Below are 19,946 nucleotides of genomic sequence, written 5' to 3' on the forward strand. Positions count from 1 at the left end.
CTTTGTCAAAGCTATTCCATAATTTTGCCCCTTTAACAGATAGATATACATCGACTTTTTATATTTGTCCTTATTTGTCTATCCGAGTCATGTGCAGCTGTTCAGTAACTACATGTCTGTCTGAGTCTAGCTGTTCAGTAACTACATGTCTGCCTGAGTCTAGAGCAGCTGTTCAGTAACTACATGTCTGTCTGATTCTAGAGCAGCTGTTCAGTAACTACATGTCTGTCTGCATCATATATATGTATATACTCTCTGTTTAGACTCTTTGTACTCATAAACAGTACTGTATATTTGTAGATCTGGTATGTCATAAATGTCTAGATGTAACAGTACTGCCTATCTGTATGTCATATATGTTATGATTAATTGAAAATGGGGGACCCTGATATAAACAAGACAAAAGTGTTTCTCTGGTCTGCATACCCTTAACCTGTTAAGCTGTAGCCCTATTTTCAGAAATGTTGTCTAAAGGTACATGCCTAAGTAAATGGAAGATTGCTCCACTTCTACAAGGTCAATTTGCATGTTCTTGGTATCTAGGAACATCTAGGGACCTGGGGGTATGTATTCACAGTGTCAGAAATATTGTGTCTGTTACTAGGCTTTAGTAACTTGTAATAAAAAAAGGAGAATATAAATTATGATTGTAATTTGCATCTGTGCCTGTGAATAACACCATGTTACAATTGTGCCGCAAGAGATTTCGCTCCATGAGCTCATTCAGCACCTTTTTGAGATCAAGTGTACAAAAAAAATCTAAGCAAAGGAATAAAGGGAAGATGATTAAACAGAAGGATTTGTAGATACAATTATAAATTGTAATCCATTTTAATTATAAATTCATATTTGACCTTGAACTTGACCTTGACCTTATTATGGCCAAATCCTACATCTATGGATAGGGAAAAGGCTCCTCTTTCCTTGCGGTTTTACGATAAAAGAGATATAATTAGCATTTTTTCGATAAATTCTTATTTTCGGTAAATCGTATAAAACATCGGTAAAAATGAAAATATACATTTTGACTGCTGTTTTGATAGGGTTAAGGTCTTTACTCTTGGATACATTTGAAAAAAAAACAGAACATTACCTCTTAACATGTGGGCCCTCTTGAGGACGATTCACGACGTGCCACTTTGCCGACCTCTAGCGGCTCGGGTGTGCATTTATTTTAATACAATATATAGATAGAATTAAAGCCCTATTTGTTGCCTGTTGGTTGTCCTTTCAGGTGATAAAATCCGTTCAGCGGTTCTCGAGTTACATGCTGATATGTGTGGCGTGCCCCAAAGTACACATTACCACCCCCGACTCCCGGGGCTCTCGCTCCGTCACACATTTGGCGATCTCGAAGATTTTTGGACCAAATTTTTTGCCAATGAGTGTGGCTTTCCAATGATACCCCACATGGGGATCTAATACGGTCTCTATTGATCGATTGATCGAAAGAAAAGCAGGGTCCCCTTCTAAGGGGACCTTACAGCTTAACAGGAACAATTGTGTGTATTGAGCTGTACTGTATTGTACCCATTCTGCAATCTGTTAATAAAGTTTTCAATCAATCAATCAATCAATCATATGTCTGGATGCAGTCCAGCTGACGGAATAAAGACTAACACGTTTCTGTGTCGTCCTGCTTTCAGAACGGGAACATCTTCTGTGCTTTGAAAACGTGCCAACCGCTCACCTGCTCCACACCGGTCCCGGTGCCGGACACCTGCTGCTTGATGTGCAAAGGTTTTGTTCAAAATTCATTCATATTCTTCCTCTTTGTCTGAAGCGGTGTGCGGGAGATCCCCTTCCTGTGCCGTCATTGTTATCTCTGTCTTTATTGAGCAGTTGGAATCGTGATGCTCGAGAGGGAAGGGTTAGGGTTCAGAGGTGACGTTCGAGAGGGAAGGGTTAGGGTTCAGAGGTGACGTTCGAGAGGGAAGGGTTAGGGTTCAGAGGTGACGTTCGAGAGGGAAGGGTTAGGGTTCAGAGGTGACGTTCGAGAGGGAAGGGTTAGGGTTCAGAGGTGACGCTCGAGAGGGAAGGGTTAGGGTTCAGAGGTGACGCTCGAGAGGGAAGGGTTAGGGTTCAGAGGTGACGTTCGAGAGGGGAAGGGTTAGGGTTCAGAGGTGATGTTCGAGAGGGAAGGGTTAGGGTTCAGAGGTGACGCTCGAGAGGGAAGGGTTAGGGTTAGAGTTCAGAGCTTCAAGGCTCCAACAGAGGATCTAACTACGCGGATGTCCGCGTCGCTCACTGCTGTCACACAAAAGGCTGCTCTGCGTGTTGGTTGACAAATGTGACACCGATCTGCATTTTACTCTGAACACTCACTCCGTGCCAAGAGAGAGTAGGGCAGGATCATGGTTCTATGGGTAGGATTGGTCCCGTAAGACTTTGGCAGGTAGATGACGCAAAATAGATTTTTACTATCACTAGTCGGTTTTAATTTTTTTTATCATCTGAAGAAACTGCCAGTTTTATTTCAAAATCTATAAAGTAGACTCTTTATTTTGACATCGGTAGACGACGCCACGACAGAAAGTGTAAACAGGATTGTGGGAAATGTAGTAAACTGGCACGAGAAATGTAGGAAATTGGTACGCCTATGAAACCTCAAACGACTGCGGACATGCCGCTCACATGTTTTGAAGCAGAAGCCCACACTACAGAACAGTAATCCAAGTGGCACAAAACCAAAGCACAAACAAATGGTGCACATTTCCTGGCAGTAGCAACAGCTCTACCCATTTTAAAAACAGTTTTGTTGATGTGATCAGACCATGATAAAGAACTATCAAGCCAAAGGCCTAGAAGCTTAGTCTTTTCAACCTGCTGTATAGGTTGACCTGCATTTGTAGAACCAATGTAGGATTACGTGCCAATCGCTGATTGGTCCCAAAAAGCATACAAACAGTTTTAGGAATGTTAAGTACCAGCTTATTTGTTTTTATCCAGTCATATAAAATATCCAATTCACTGGCCAAAACCTGATTAAGCTTGGTGTCTGTAGCTGCAGCATAATAAAGGGTTGAATCATCAGCATATAAAGTCAGACTAGCCTGTTCAATAGAAAAAGGCATATAATTCGTAAAAATAGAGAATAAGAGGGGCCCCAGGCAACTCCCCTGTGGGACACCGCAGTCTAACCCTCTACTGCCTGACAAAGTACCATTAAAATAGACCCTCTGAGACCTCAATAAAGTATGTTAGCATTATGAACCAGTATGTTAGAGTTATGAACCAGTATGTTAGCTTTATGAACAAGGCGCTACAAGACATCAGCTTGAGGTCCAACCCATGAATAAAAGTCCAGGTGGGTTTGGGTCAGAGGACTGCGCTGGGTTTGATGCTGCTAGAGTAGAGCCGTCAATAAGTAAATAGCCTGTCACTGTATTAAACTGTAATAATAATATAATTTCATGTCTGAAACTGTACCTATTCCTACCAGGCCGGAGTCTCATCCTGCCTCGTGGTGTTTGTCTCTCTGTTAGATGACGGCATCAGCGGCTCGTCGTCGACTGAAGACGGAACCCTGCAGCTGAACCGAGGCGTTGTGAGAATCACCAATCATCACCATTATCACCATTATCACCACACCATTATCATCACCACACCATTATCACCACACCATTATCACCATTATCACCACACCATTATCACCATTATCACCACACCATTATCACCATTATCACCACACAATTATCACCATTATCACCACACCATTATCACCATTATCCCCACACCATTATTATCACCACACCATTATCACCACACCATTATTATCACCACACCATTATCACCACACCATTATCACCATTACCACCATTATCACCATTATCACCACACCATTATCATCACCACACCATTATCACCATTATCACCATTATCACCACACCATTATCACCATTATCACCACACCATTATCATCATCACACCATTATCACCATTATCACCACACCATTATCACCATTATCACCATTATCACCACACCATTATCATCACCACACCATTATCACCATTATCACCACACCATTATTATCAGCACACCATTATCACCACACCATTATCACCATTATCACCACACCATTATCATCACCACACCATTATCACCATTATCACCACACCATTATTATCACCACACCATTATCATCACCACACCATTATTATCACACCATTATTATCACCACACCATTATCATCACACCATTATTATCACCACACCATTATTATCACACCATTATCATCACCACACCATTATTATCACACCATTATTATCACCACACCATTATAACCACACCATTATTATCACACCATTATTATCACCACACCATTATAACCACACCATTATTATCACCACACCATTATCATCACCACACCATTATTATCACACCATTATTATCACCACACCATTATCATCACACCATTATTATCACCACACCATTATTATCACACCATTATCATCACCACACCATTATTATCACACCATTATTATCACCACACCATTATAACCACACCATTATTATCACCACACCATTATTATCACCACACCATTATCATCACCACACCATTATCACCACACCATTATCATCACCACACCATTATTATCACCACACCATTATCACCACACCATTATTATCACACCATTATTATCACCACACCACTATTATCACCACACCATTATTATCACCACGCCATTATTATCACCACGCCATTATCACCACACCATTATTATCACCACACCATTATCATCACCACACCATTATCATCACCACACCATTATCATCACCACACCATTATTATCACCACACCATTATTATCACCACACCATTATCATCACCACACCATTATCATCACCACACCATTATTATCACCACACCATTATCATCACCACACCATTATTATCACCACACCATTATCATCACCACACCATTATCATCACCACCACACCATTATTATCACCACACCATTATCATCACCACACCATTATCATCACCATTATCATCACCACACCATTATCATCACCACACCATTATCATCACCACACCATTATCACCACACTGTGGTCTGTGAATCAGTCACATTAAGACTGCTGTTGTTTGTCTGAAGAGACATTCTGTAGATCAATGTGCTGGAGAGCTGCTGAGAGGACGGTCCTCCGCGGTGCGCGGGGCTCCCAACCTGAGCCACCTCAACCTGCGCGGAGCTCCCAACCTGAGCCACCTCAACCTGCGCGGAGCTCCCAACCTGAGCCACCTCAACCTGCGCAGGGCTCCCAACCTGAGCCACCTCAACCTGCGCGGGGCTCCCAACCTGAGCCACCTCAACCTGCGCGGAGCCGCGGAGACCACCGTGAAGATCCTGCTGCAGAGGAGACACCAGCGAGGTGAGCCGTCTCTCTGTTCTCACTGCAGAGGAGACACCAGCGAGGTGAGCCGTCTCTCTGTTCTCACTGCAGAGGAGACACCAGAGACCCAAGGGACACACAAGATGGCGCCAGTATGTTTGGCAGGCCGTCGGTCGCGTTTTCTCAGTGTCCTGTTTGTATCCTATAAACGGCATTCCTCAGTGTCCAGTACCTTTCCCCAGCTCTATGGATTCACATCAACAGTATCCACGTATCCAACTCTCAATGTCCGAGATTTCTCACCCGCCTAAGTGGCAGCCTGTGTGGCCTTTGGCACCCGTCCACACAGTGGTGGGAGCCCAGCCTTAAAGTGTCCCAAGATCCTGAGATAGAACCATGTTGCTTTTCAGTACCTGGTTAGAAATATAGAACAATGATCCTCTTATTTTATTTATTTATTTATATATATATATTATATATAAGAAACATCCCAATAGCTCTCCTTTAAATTACCTACCAGAAACCACGGAAATATCAGCACAAAAATAAAAAATAAAAATACCATAAAAGACAAACGAATCAAATACATAAAATAAAATAAAAAAATAAAATAAAGATAAAAATAAACAACTGTTCTTCGGCTTCTCTACCTCCATCCACCTTTCTTTTTTTTCTCTTTTTTTCCTTCTCTTTTTTCCCCTAAACCTTCCTCCCATTTTCCCTTTCCTTTCTTTTCCCTTACCTTACATGTTTCCTATCTCTCTCCTTTAGATTCTTACCCTTTCCAGGAAATGTATAAACGATGACCAAGTCCTTTTAAATTGTTCTGTTTTTCCCTTCTGTATGTATGTTAGTTTCTCCATTGCTAAGTTTTCTGACACTTCCTTTAACCATTGTTTAGCCCCTGGTCTCTGTATCTCCTTCCAGTTTAGAGCTATCACTCTCTTGGCCTGTAGCAAACAAAAATTTATCAATTTCCTCTTTCTAATATAAGCTGGGAACTTCTCCGGGTATAAGTGTAGTATACATAACTTAGGATCGGTCGGGATTTCTATCTCTGTCATCTCCGATATGAGTTCCAATATCTCCTTCCAATACTCCTGTATCTTCTCACATTCCCATATACAGTGGTATAGGGTCCCTATCTCTACCCCACACCTAGTACATTCATCCGGGATCACGGGGTAAAACTTGTGTAATTTCTCTGGTGTCATATATACTCTGTGTATCCACTTATATTGTAGGAGTTTACATCTGGTATTGATTGAAAGTGTCTGTGACATCTCACATGCTTGTTCCCAGTCCTCTTCTGCTATTTCTACCCCCATGTCCCTCTCCCATGCCCGCAAACTGCTCAAAGAGCTCTCATCCGATCCTGATAACAACACATCATAAAACTTGGATAATTGTCCTCTTCCCACCATATTGTTCCTAGTAAGTCTTTCTATTATGGATGTGGGTGGTTCCTCTGTGCCCCTGTTCTTTGAGACTACGTAGCTCCTGATTTGAAAGTATTTAAATCTATGTGATCTTGGGATTTCAAATGTGCTTACTATCTGTTCGAAGGTCATCAATTCCCCCTCTTTGTATAAGTCTTTAATCTTACCCAAACCCCTTTCTGCCCAATTTTTGAATCCCCTATCATTCCTTCCCGGTTTAAATTCCTCATTCCCCCAGATTGGTGTATACCCCGATAATTTATCTCTTCTACCTAAGTGTAAGTGCGCCTTGTGCCAGATCCTTACTGTATTTTTGAGGAACGGGTTCTTTGTACTTTTTATCAACAAGTTACTCTGTCGTGAATACATATATGCGTCTAGTGTTATCTTTGTCTCCTCTTTTTCTATCTCCATCCAAGCCGGTATATCTGTCTGTTGAAAGTAAAACATTGCTGTCCTGAGCTGTGCCGCCCAGTAATAAAGCCTCATATCTGGAAGTCTAAGCCCTCCTCTGTCATACGGGAGGTAAAGGAGTGTCAGTCTAACCCTGGGTTTTTTATTGTTCCATATAAAACGTGTGAACATCGTTTTCAATCTCCGAAAGAAGGTTTCAGGCAAGGGCATTGGGATTGATTGGAATAGGTATAGGAATTTAGGCAATATAGTCATTTTAATAACATTCACTCTGCCTATCATTGATATTGGTAATTTGCTCCATCTTTCAAGCCTATTTTCTACATCTGTCATTATTCGATCGTAATTACTCTGTACTAAGTCTTTAATCTCCGGGGTTATCTTTATCCCCAAATATGTAAACCCCTTGGGGGAGCTCGCAAACTGCGTGTGCACCGGTGTTTTCTCCCTTTCTCTCTCATTCAGTAACATAAGTGCGCTTTTATTTTGATTCGTCTTATATCCTGAAAATACTCCAAATTTCTCCAGTATTTCGTTTGCATTTCTAATTGAGGTATCCAATTTAGTTAAGTATAGTATTATATCGTCCGCGAAAAGCGATAGGCGATGCTCCATACCCCCTATTCTCCTCCCCGTGATTCCCGGGTCCTGTCTAATCGTCATCGCTAATGGTTCGATTGCGAACAGAAATAGCAACGGAGAAATCGGACACCCCTGTCTGGTAGATCTCTGTAGTTTAAACGGTGTCGATATTTGGTTGTTTGTAGTTATTTCGACCATTGGGTCTGTGTATAGAATCCTGATCCATTTTATATATCCTTCCCCAAACCCGAACCTTTTAAGTGTTTCAAACAGATATCCCCACTCAATCCTGTCAAATGCCTTTTCGGCGTCTAATGACAGAACTGCGTGGTCTTTTTCGTTTTTCTTAGTGTGAAGAACATTTAGTAATCTCCTAATGTTATGAAATCCCTGTCTTCCCAATACAAATCCGTTCTGGTCATTTTTGATCAGATGTGGAATCGACTTCTCTATGCGTCTAGCTAGCGCCTTACATAAAATCTTCGTATCACAGGACATGAGGGACACAGGACGATATGAAGTTGTGTCTGAGGGTGGCTTTCCCGGTTTCCTAAGTACCGAAATCATCGCCGATCTTAAGGATGGAGGCAAAGTCCCCTCCTCATATGCTTCATTGAACATTTCCAGTAGGTGGGGTAGCAGTTTCCCTGCGAATCTCTTGTATATTTCTGTTGGTATCCCATCTGGGCCCGCCACCTTCCCGCTATTCATAACCGTAAGCGCCTCGTTTAATTCTCCTATTGTTAGCTCTTGGTCAAACTGTTTCTGTTCCTCCTCCGTTATTTTTGGGAATTCTAACTTGTCCAGGAACTCATTTTGTTGTTCTGTGTCCTTTGGGTATTCTGATTTATATAATTTTTCATAATATTCTTTAAAGGCGTTATTTATTTCTATTGGGTCATTCGTTTCCACCCCATTCCCCAATTTGATCGTATTTATCATCCTTTCCGTTTGTGCCTTTCTAATTCTCCATGCCAGTATCTTGCCTGCTTTTTCCCCTTGGTCGTAGTATGACTGTTTTAGCCACTGTAAGTCCGATGTTATCTTTGTAGTGGACAGATGTTTGTACTGGGCCTTTAATACCCGCAGTTCCCTCTGTTTTGCTGGGTCTTCTCCTCTATATAGCTGTTTTTCCACTTCTTTCACCTGTCTTTCTATGTCCTCCATTTGTTTATAATGTTCCTTAGATTTATGCTTAGTATAGCTTATCATTTCTCCCCTTATATATGCCTTAAATGCCTCCCATCTCACCATTGCACTTGTCTGGTCTGTATTTATGGAGAAGTACATGTCTATTTTTTCACCTATAAAAGTCATACATTTCGGGTTGTTGAGCCATGTGGTTTGGAGTCTAAATCTAGGGGGTGCCTTCGCTATTTTCGGCATGTTCATACTTAACGTCATTGGAGAATGGTCAGACAGTAATCTACTGTCATATTCACTTCCTGTAAATTTAGATATCAAGCTCGTCGAAACTAGAAAATAGTCTATTCTAGAGAACGTTGGCCTACTTAGTAATTTAGAAGCGCACGAATATTCCCTCTTGCCTGGATTTAGTTTTCTCCATATCTCCACCAAGTCGAGGTCTCTCATAAACGTATCCATTACTTTCCTTGTTCTTCCGTGGGAGGTATCCCCTCCCCCTGACTTATCTATTTCCGGTCTCCTCACCAGTGATGCCACAGATTACTTGTAAAAGTAATCTGATTACTGATTACTGATTACTCCTTTAAAAAGTAATCTAAGTTACTTTACTGATTACTTGATTATCAGAGTAACTTAGTTACTTTGAAAGTAACTAGGTTACGAAGTCGTCGTCGTTCCCCCAACAGTTTTTTTTTAAACGCTTTATTGAAAGTGCATAAATTGTTTTTAACTTGTTTCTCTGCACATAACGTAAATTGTTAAACTAGTGCTTCAGCTTCTGTACCATCAAGTATGGTAAAGCAACAGTCTATGATGCTCACAGCATTAGAGCAGCCAGCCAGTGGTTTTACAAAACCAGTGTATCACATCTAACAAATGCAGGCTGAACTATTCAATTATATCAACTGTAACTATTAAATTGTTTTTATAAATGTCTCTCTATAAACATACAATCAGTCTCTCTTTAACATGTAAATTAACTGTAAATCTGGCAAATAAGAGCTTTTGCTCTGCCACCATCAACCCTCCTGTACCTAGTCGAAGCGTCGGCTAGTGTTGTGATTCCAGATGCTTTCAATGCAATTGGATGTGCTGTTTTTAGCGGTAGACAGTATTTTGTTTCCTCCGCCGTGAAGTAGTGACTGAGGCTACGTTTAGACAAGCGTTTTGGGGTGGAATTCTGAACAGAAACCGCAAAATTCATCTTGCGGTTTCACTTTTAATTTTGCCAAGCGTTTTGGGGTGGAATTCTCCGACGACGGAGCCCTGCTGTCACACGATTGGCGCATATGTCACATGACGTGCTGTGAAGACCCGCCCTACTCTGCCTCTGATTCGCAGACTGTGGATGGGGAATGTGATTGGACCAAAGCAGAGTCACTCAAAGACAGAGGGACCAGTCACGCCGCGGGACACATTCTTGTATTTAACCCTTTCACTGCCACACCACGTCACTCCCAAAAGAAAAACAGCTCAAAATGTATTTTTGACTGTCGAAAACGAAATAAAATACTGCATTCCGCCTGCATTATGAATTTATAATGAGATAGTAACGAAATAGTAATGCACAGCCACTTGGACAAGTAACTGCAATCAGATTACTGGCTTTTAAAGATTAACGCGTTAGATTACTATTTTCAGGGAAAAGTAATCAGATTACAATAACGCGTTACTTAGTAACGCGTTACTGGCATCACTGCTCCTCACGCAGTTAAAGTCTCCCCCCATGATGAACTGGCCCGTGAGAGTCGCCATTTTCATAAGCAGTTCTTGAAAAAACAGCGGGTCATCATAGTTTGGTCCATATATATTTACTAGGTTCACCTGCATGGAGACTATAGGACCGCTTAATATTATAAATCTCCCTCCCGGGTCTACAATTTTATTTCTTAAAGTAAATGGTATCGACTTGTCTATCAGTATCATCACTCCTCTAGCTTGTGAGTTGAATGGGGCCGAGTAGACCTGTCCTTGCCATCTATTCTCAATTCTCCTGACATCTTCCCCGGTGCTGTGTGTTTCCTGTAAATAAATTTTTTTCGCTCCTGATCTTTTTATCTTCCCTAGAATCTGTTTTAGCTTAATAATGTGGCTCATTCCCCTCACGTTCCAGCTCATATATTTTATTTCGTTCCTACTCATCCCTATGTCCTATGTTGCCCACTCTCTTCTTGCCCCCCTCCCCCCTCTCCTCCATGTTTTGTGATGTGGTGTTACAGCCGAAGTGTCCTGTAATAGTAAATAAAAAAAGAGAAAAAACACAAATATCCCCAGACCCCACATATAAAGCTAACGTCCCCCCCTATTGGGCGTGGACTTCTGACCCTCCTCTTTTCCGACTTCCCACAGGTCCCTCTCTGCTTCCTATTAACAGGATGCATCTTACCTGCCTTTCCCTCTCTCCTGCCGCTCTCTCCTCCTAGTATGCCCTAACCCCATTGTTACGAAGGATCAGATTAAACCGAGTATATATATTTATTTATGGATATATATTGAATAGTATTTGTATGTCGTTTGATATCCCTTGTATATTCCTTGTACATATGCACGGAATATCCCTTTAGCCTACTATAGCCCATAATAGTTCATTCTCTTATTGGACAAAGGACCAGGCGCCAGGGGACCAGCCCCTGGCGTCAAGTTCAAAGGTACAGACGAGACATGTCCGTACTAGCCCCGGCTCCGCTCAGGGATACGGCTACCGAAATGAGAGTGGCACTATTTGTTCACCGTGCATATAAATATGGCGCAAGTAAATGTAGAAATCCCTTACCCTTCTTCCCAACTTAGTAACAGAACGTGAAGCCTCACCCACGATACGACGTGCGGTGAAGTATGGCCTGTTTGGCCTTAGAATAGCATTGAGACCTCGTGCAAATTAATAACTGAATTGTCAGAGTTTGGCACTGTACCGTCGAGTGCGACGTATTTCTATCAAGTAATAATAGTCTATCGTGTATGGTGCATCGTGTGGTTAGAGTTCTAAAGTGACCAGCATCTCCAACGCTTCCTCGTGTTATCTAGAGTCTTATCCAGGTTGGGCCGACCACATGGCGCTTTCATCCGAGGAGATCTAGGCGAGGACCGAGGGACATGTACACTGGATTACCTACCCGACGACTGCTGAGCCCTATGCGGCTGGAATATATATTTGCTTTGGTACTGTGATTTGTGGAGCGGATAATCGCCGACGCCTGTGAGTGTTGGATTTACCCCCGAGAGGAGTCAAGTTGAGTCGGCGCTCAGAGAGACTGAGGTCGCCTAGCTTCTTCTTCATTGTGGAGCTACAGCCTACAAGAGAACCAAGGTGTATTCATCTACGGATCAAGAGTCTATTGCACTGTCTTCTGTACTTGAAGTCTCCATAGATATCGTTGACCAGACGGTCTACTACCGACGGCTCTCCTACCCCCCCTACCGGCTTACAACCGGGAGGACCCCCTCCAGAATATCCCGCTATATCATTAAGTGTACCATAGATATAATTCCCTAAGAGCCAGGTTGTATACTTGCTTCCTGCGTAACCAGAGATTGGACATTCAGTGTTGATTTGCCTACGAGTACTCATTTGCCTTACAAGTGCATTCAAATGATAAATGTAAGATAAATATTCTATGTACCTTTTGCTCCATTAAATATTTGATTATTACCTTTGACTGGAACCGATTTCATTGTGGAAAGTGTTCATCATATTTAGATATCGTGTACTGTATGGCCAGTAGTTAAAGTACATAAAGCGGTAGTGGTTTAATGATACCATACTTATCAATACAGTCAGGGAATTGTACCCCTCAGTTAAAATTGGTCCTTCGAGCCGGATGGTAATTAGTGTAATATTAATATAGTGGTATTAATATTGAAATGGCCTATGATGAACACTCCACGAAACGGTCCTCCTAAAGTAGAACGCCCGCAGCGTAGACGGCAGCCACCTCAGTACTTAGAGGATTACGCTGCCAGTATACTACCTAGCCTTCTACAAACGGTAAACGCGGTAAAAGTAGAAAGTAAAATTATGTCCGACCCTATCAACCAGGATACCCCGACCACAGAGGCCCTAGTGGGTTCTAATGTAACTGACCAAGCTCACGGTGGGGACCAGGAGGGAACTGACACGACTTTACCCCCCGCCAAGACCGAAGAAGTAGTCCCCGGAGAGCTCCGGGAGGAAGACAACCCTCCAGAGATGGAACTCTGCACGGAACAAGATGAGGAGAGCGCCGAGGAGATAGAGCTCCAGGACTCCCCGCAGGAGAACGCATCCCCAACGAGTACTGCCAGGAGCGGATCACCTCAACCAGCGTCTTCCCCCAGCGAGGCGGACAAGATGCTGGCACAGGCGTTCCTCGCCAGCCTAGCAGCCTCCACAGAGCGCGATCGGCTCCAAGCACAGACGCTTAGTGAGCGCGAACATTCTACCATGGAAAGAGAACGCATTCAAGCGCAGCAACGGAGCGACGAAGATCGTATACGTCTAGAGATTAGACGCCTTCAGACGGAAGAGAATATGGTAAGAGACCACGCCGAAGCCCAGCGCGCCGCCGCCGAAGCCCAGCGCGCCGCTGCCGGTGTCCAAAGAGAAGCAGAGCGCGACATCGCTCTCACCAAGCGCGAAGCCGAGCGCGACCGATTACAAGCGCAGCTAATGGAGCAGCTGATCGCCAGGGCAACACCCCCTCCCTCCACACGGGGTTCCAGGGCCTCGTCAAGACACGGGTCAAGGGCACCCTCCCCTAACCGATTAAGCGACCCTGAGCCCGACCACCAGAGAGAGCCTATACCCCCCTCCGAACTCCTTCCCCGACCGGTCCCAGTGAGACCCAGCTACAAGGAAGGAACGGCGTACACCGCGGAGAGGCTAAATAGACGACTACAGGATCTAGATGACCTGACAGAGGAAGAAGAGGGAGAGGAGGAGAGTCAAGCCCGACAGCAGCACAGTACTCCACAGGACCAGGAGGTCCAGTACAGCCCAGGCTATACCCCCGCGGCTCTGCGCTACAGACCCCCGACTCTATTCACGGGTGAGCATGACGCACGACCAGTCCCGAGGAATAGCACCTGGACCAGCGGGCCATGGTACCCTGCCGGTACCAGCCCACCGAGAGGCGTAAGAGGAGACTCGCCTAGGAGGCCTCTCTTCCAACGCTCACCGATGTGCCAGCCATCCACGGCGTCATACATTGGCACACAGACGTTTCCAGACTTCACCCATGAGAACCGAGCACAGTACACGGAGCTACGGATGTGCTTAGAGACAATGATGGTGGATGTAGCTGATGAACGCCACAAGTATGCTATCCTATTGAAGCACCTGAAAGTGCCCAGAGCGCACAACATAGTGCTAGCTTATGCCACCTCTACGACCCCATACACCGCGGCTCTAGCAGCACTAGACCAAAGATATGGACGTATATGGGATTACGTAATACAAGAGATAAGGCATATTGACCGCCTACCCCCAGCAACAGACAATCGCTCACTAGACGACCTGTCTATCAAAGTACAATCCCTGGTAGGGATGCTGGGGGCGCAACGAGAAAAGGGTATGCACGAACTATACGCAAACTCGAATGTCGAGAGGATTTTAGAGAAGCTGCCGCCCGCCCGACAGGAGCGCTTCAGGCGGCAAAGAGACCACCGTGATCCTCACGGTCCCGAGCCATCCCTCCTAGACCTAGCCGACTTCCTGGCGAGAGAAGTCAGCAGCCTACGGTTGGATACGTTCGTGCGGAGCACACCAAGCTCCAGAGAGGGACCTAGGAGAGCAAACGATGGCCGAAGATTGGTGACTGTCATGCACCAATCAGAATCAGTACCGAGCAGCAAGAACCACAGTACCCCCTCGATGAAAGAGAAGTGGAAGATGGTGTGCCCGTACTGCGAAAAGGAACACTGGTTGTCACAATGTGACCTGTTCAAGAAGATGACCGCTGAAGAAGTGAGTCACTGGATAAAGTCCAACAGGCGCTGTTACCGATGTGCGCGCAGTCACATGGCAGCCGAGTGCCGCCTAAAGAAGAGGTGTAGTCGGTGTGACGGAGCCCACCTAGATGTCCTACACAACAGTAACAGAAGAAAGCATGCACCATCCAGCAGCACAAAGGCAAGTGTTATGTACATTGACCCCGCTAGCAGCGGGGGCGCCCAGGTGCTCTTAAAGGTGGTCCGCGTAACACTGAGTTACCAAGATAAGGTCATGGACACTTACGCCGTCCTTGATGACGGGTCAGAGAAGACCCTTCTCCTCGCGTCCGCTGCGGCCCAGCTGGGGCTGCGGGGGAGCGAAAACCAGATGACGATTCGGACAATAAGAAGAGATCTAAAGACGATAAAGGGCGAGAATGTCTCCTTCACTATCGCAGCAAGCGGGCAGCCAGAGAGACGGTATAGGATTACTAATGCTTTCACCAGCCAAGAAATAGGACTATCGCAGTACACCTACCCCATCGCCAAGCTGATGGATAAATATGTGCACCTGCGTCAACTACCTATCCCGCTCATAGACGGTGCCACCCCGACCCTGCTGATAGGCTCCGACCATGCAGACCTCATAGTCCCGATAGACCGGGTCCATACAGGACCCAGAGGTTGTCCTGCAGCAGTCGAGACCCGCCTAGGATGGACATTACAAGGCCCCCTCGCCAAGTCTCTTAACCGAACAGCAGCCACTAGCTGCCTCCACTCCAGAGCGACAGAAGAAGACACCACTCTCCTGCAGCATGTCGAGAGGCTATGGACACTAGAGACAATGCCCTTTAAGAACGAAAAGAAAGACATTCGTTCTAAGGAAGATATTTACGCTATAGCCCTCCTCGAGCAAGGGACAAAGAGAGTCACAGTCAACGGAGTGATGAGATACGCAACTCCACTCCTGAGGCGAGAGGGAATGCCCACCTTTCACGCCACAAAAGAAGCGACGGAGCGGTATCTATTGAACACAGAGCGGCGCCTAGCCAGAGACCCCGCTCAAGAGACGGTGTACCGCGCTGAGATTAACAAGCGAATCACAGCGGGACACATAAAGAAAATTGACTGGCGACGTCGTGCGCTGCTCCGCGCCTCCCTGATCAAAGACGGCTTTGATCTCCGGCAGCGGGCCAGCAGCGACCCCCCAGTATTGCGCAGCCTCCCCCCAGAGGACAAGCCCCTGCTGCGGTTCCTATGGAGAGAGAGGATCGGAGATGAGCACCCAGCCATCTATCAATGGGAAGTCCTTCCTTTCGGAACCACATGCAGCCCATGCTGTGCTACGTTTGCACTACAAAAACACGTCGCAGAGGACCCAGCAGCAGATGAAGAGGTCCGACAAAGTGTGACAAATAGTTTCTACGTGGACAACTGTTTACAAAGCGTCTCGACGCCAGAAGAAGCCGAGGCTCTTCTACTCAAGCTCCGCGCCTCCCTGATCAAAGGCGGCTTTGATCTCAGGCAGTGGGCCAGCAGCGACCCGCAAGTATTGCGCAGCCTCTCCCCCGAGGACAAGGCAGCGAGCAGCGACACCTGGATGGCGACCATCCCAGGAGAAGCCCAAGAAATGACACTAGGACTAGTCTGGCGCTTCAAAACAGACTCGCTCCATTATAGACACAAACCCCTGACCAAGGAGCAGGGAAGGTCGACGGCAATACCGACCACCAGACGGAGTGTATACAGAACACTCGCCAGACAATATGACCCGTTGGGATGTATTCTACCTTACACCACCAGGGCAAAGATGATTGTAAGAGCGCTATGGGACAAGGACCAGGGCTGGGACGACCCCATACCCGAACACCTTGCATCCACATGGAGAGAGTGGGAGACGGAACTCCGCTCACTCCCAGGTGTTAACATACGCAGCAGCTACTTCCCACCCACAGTGAGGCCAGAGACATGCAAGATGGACCTGCACGTATTCAGCGACGCCTCCGAAGTAGCCTACGGTTCGGTGGCCTACTTGCGTGCCCGAGAGGAGGGAGGAGAAATACATACTGCTTTCATCCTGGCTCGCTCAAGAATAGCCCCACGAAAGCAACAATCTATCCCGCGTCTAGAGCTCTGCGCAGCCCTAGCAGGAGCGCAGCTCGCCACGTTAATCCAACGTGAACTCACCATCCCGGTGCAAAGAACAATCTTGTGGTCAGACTCCACGACAGTACTCGCATGGATCCGGTCTGATTCGTGCAGATACAAGGTCTTCGTGGGAGTCAGAGTCACCGAGATTCAAGAGTTAACAGAAGTAGCGAGCTGGAGGTATGTGGACACCAAACACAACCCAGCTGACGTCATCACCCGGGGAATGTCCCTGGATGACCTCACCCGTCACAACCTCTACAGTGACGGACCAGAGTTTCTCAAGCTCCCCGAAGAAGAGTGGCCTACACCCACCCCACGGGAGGCGAGTAAAGAGGAGGCCGAAAACAAGAAACCTATGTTCTGTGGATTGAACACACTCGTCTCCACAGACCCCGACATAGACGATTGCCTCACCCTACAGAGTGCGCAGCTAAAGACATTTCTGTGGCACCACCCAGAGGTTCAGCCCACGACTGACATTTCAGCAGCTGACTACGAAGAAGCAGAACTTCTTCTACTACAACGAGCCCAGAGAGACTCGTTCCCCGATGAGCTAGACTGTCTACAGGGAGCAAAGCCCGTCCCATCAGACAGCAGACTGCTCCACCTAGCCCCCGAGAGCGACGCCCATAGTCTCAGAGTGGGTGGTCGTCTGCGGAGAGCCCCAGACTTACCGGATGACGTCAAGTACCCAATAGTCTTGAACAGCCGACACAAGGTCACAGAGCTGATCATAAAGAAATACGACGAGGATGTGCACCACGCAGGGGCAGAGAGAGTCTTCGCGGAGATCAGACGTCGTTATTGGATACTGCAAGGGAGAGAAGCAGTGCGGCGCTTCCAGCAAACCTGTCTAGACTGTCGTAAGTGGCGAGCCCAGCCCAGTATACCCCGGATGGTTGACCTACCTCCCTGTCGCCTCCGACTCGGCGACAAGCCTTTTCACTCCACCGGTATGGACTGTTTCGGCCCGCTGTATATAAAGAAAGGAAGAGGAACCGAGAAGCGGTGGGGTATTGTATTCAAATGCATGACCACCAGAGCGATACATATCGAACTCCTTCCAACCATGAGCACAGACTCATTCCTTATGGCCTTCCGAAGATTCACATCACGGAAAGGAAAACCGTCTACATTATTGTCTGATCACGGGACAAACTTCAAAGGCGGAGAAAGAGAGCTGAGAGAGAGCTTCCAAGCTATGGGCCCAGAACTTAAGACCCACCTCGCTCCATCCCAGATTGACTTCCAGTTTAATCCCCCGAACGCACCTCACTTCGGTGGAACTTGGGAACGAGAAGTACGTTCTATAAAGACAGCCCTGTACGCCGTGCTTGGGGCCCAGACCGTGGCGGAAGAAGTCTTAATGACAGTCCTCACGGAGATCGAGGGAGTATTGAACTCAAAGCCCCTCGGTTACGTCTCAAGTGATGTAGCAGATGTCGACCCAGTCACCCCCAACACACTCTTGATGGTGCGGCTGGACCCCGCGCTACCCCAGACAATGTACAGGCCTGAAGAAGCGAACGGCCGAAGAATGTGGAGGTACAGTCAAGTATTGGCTGACAAGTTTTGGAACAGCTTCCTACTCCACTACCTACCGTCTCTACAGACCCGCCAGAAATGGGTGAAAGAGAGAGACAATTTGACAGAAGGAACAGTCGTCATGATTATCGACCAGTCACTACCCCGAGCTATGTGGCCGGCTGGCCGCGTAAGCAAAGTGATCACCGGTGCCGATGGAAGGGTCCGAGCAGCTGAAGTGCTCGTCCAAGGGCGGACCTACACCCGACCCGTGGCGAGGCTAATAGAACTGCCAAGGCTCCCCGATACTATCGATGACGACCATGACCCCATGACTTTGTGAACTGACTGACCCTCACAGCGGACATTGAGTAGTGGACAGTGCGGTTAATCTGTCTCTGCTTAGCTAATTAGGTGGGACTAATTAGGGGGCGGCTGTTACGAAGGATCAGATTAAACCGAGTATATATATTTATTTATGGATATATATTGAATAGTATTTGTATGTCGTTTGATATCCCTTGTATATTCCTTGTACATATGCACGGAATATCCCTTTAGCCTACTATAGCCCATAATAGTTCATTCTCTTATTGGACAAAGGACCAGGCGCCAGGGGACCAGCCCCTGGCGTCAAGTTCAAAGGTACCGACGAGACATGTCCGTACTAGCCCCGGCTCCGCTCAGGGATACGGCTACCGAAATGAGAGTGGCACTATTTGTTCACCGTGCATATAAATATGGCGCAAGTAAATGTAGAAATCCCTTACCCTTCTTCCCAACTTAGTAACAGAACGTGAAGCCTCACCCACGATACGACGTGCGGTGAAGTATGGCCTGTTTGGCCTTAGAATAGCATTGAGACCTTGTGCGAATTAATAACTGAATTGTCAGAGTTTGGCACTGTACCGTCGAGTGCGACGTATTTCTATCAAGTAATAATAGTCTATCGTGTATGGTGCATCGTGCGGTTAGAGTTCTAAAGTGACCAGCATCTCCAACGCTTCCTCGTGTTATCTAGAGTCTTATCCAGGTTGGGCCGACCACATGGCGCTTTCATCCGAGGAGATCTAGGCGAGGACCGAGGGACATGTACACTGGATTACCTACCCGACGACTGCTGAGCCCTATGCGGCTGGAATATATATTTGCTTTGGTACTGTGATTTGTGGAGCGGATAATCGCCGACGCCTGTGAGTGTTGGATTTACCCCCGAGAGGAGTCAAGTTGAGTCGGCGCTCAGAGAGACTGAGGTCGCCTAGCTTCTTCTTCATTGTGGAGCTACAGCCTACAAGAGAACCAAGGTGTATTCATCTACGGATCAAGAGTCTATTGCACTGTCTTCTGTACTTGAAGTCTCCATAGATATCGTTGACCAGACGGTCTACTACCGACGGCTCTCCTACCCCCCCTACCGGCTTACAACCGGGAGGACCCCCTCCAGAA

General features: G+C 46.3%; 1 protein-coding gene across 1 annotated transcript in view; it reads left to right on the forward strand.

The window, feature by feature from the left end:
• The window catches only part of chrdl2 (chordin-like 2), a 43,023-nt gene that overhangs the window by 6,178 nt on the left and 16,899 nt on the right, over positions 1–19,946 (forward strand). Inside the window, exons 5-7 of the mRNA XM_084319813.1 lie at positions 1,647–1,740; positions 3,486–3,547; positions 5,100–5,376. Coding sequence (XP_084175939.1) covers positions 1,647–1,740; positions 3,486–3,547; positions 5,100–5,376 — 433 coding nt within the window. The remainder of the gene's footprint in view (positions 1–1,646; positions 1,741–3,485; positions 3,548–5,099; positions 5,377–19,946) is intronic.

This window comes from Notolepis coatsorum (assembly GCF_963971535.1).
Source record: "Notolepis coatsorum genome assembly, chromosome: 8".
NCBI lineage: Eukaryota > Metazoa > Chordata > Actinopteri > Aulopiformes > Paralepididae > Notolepis > Notolepis coatsorum.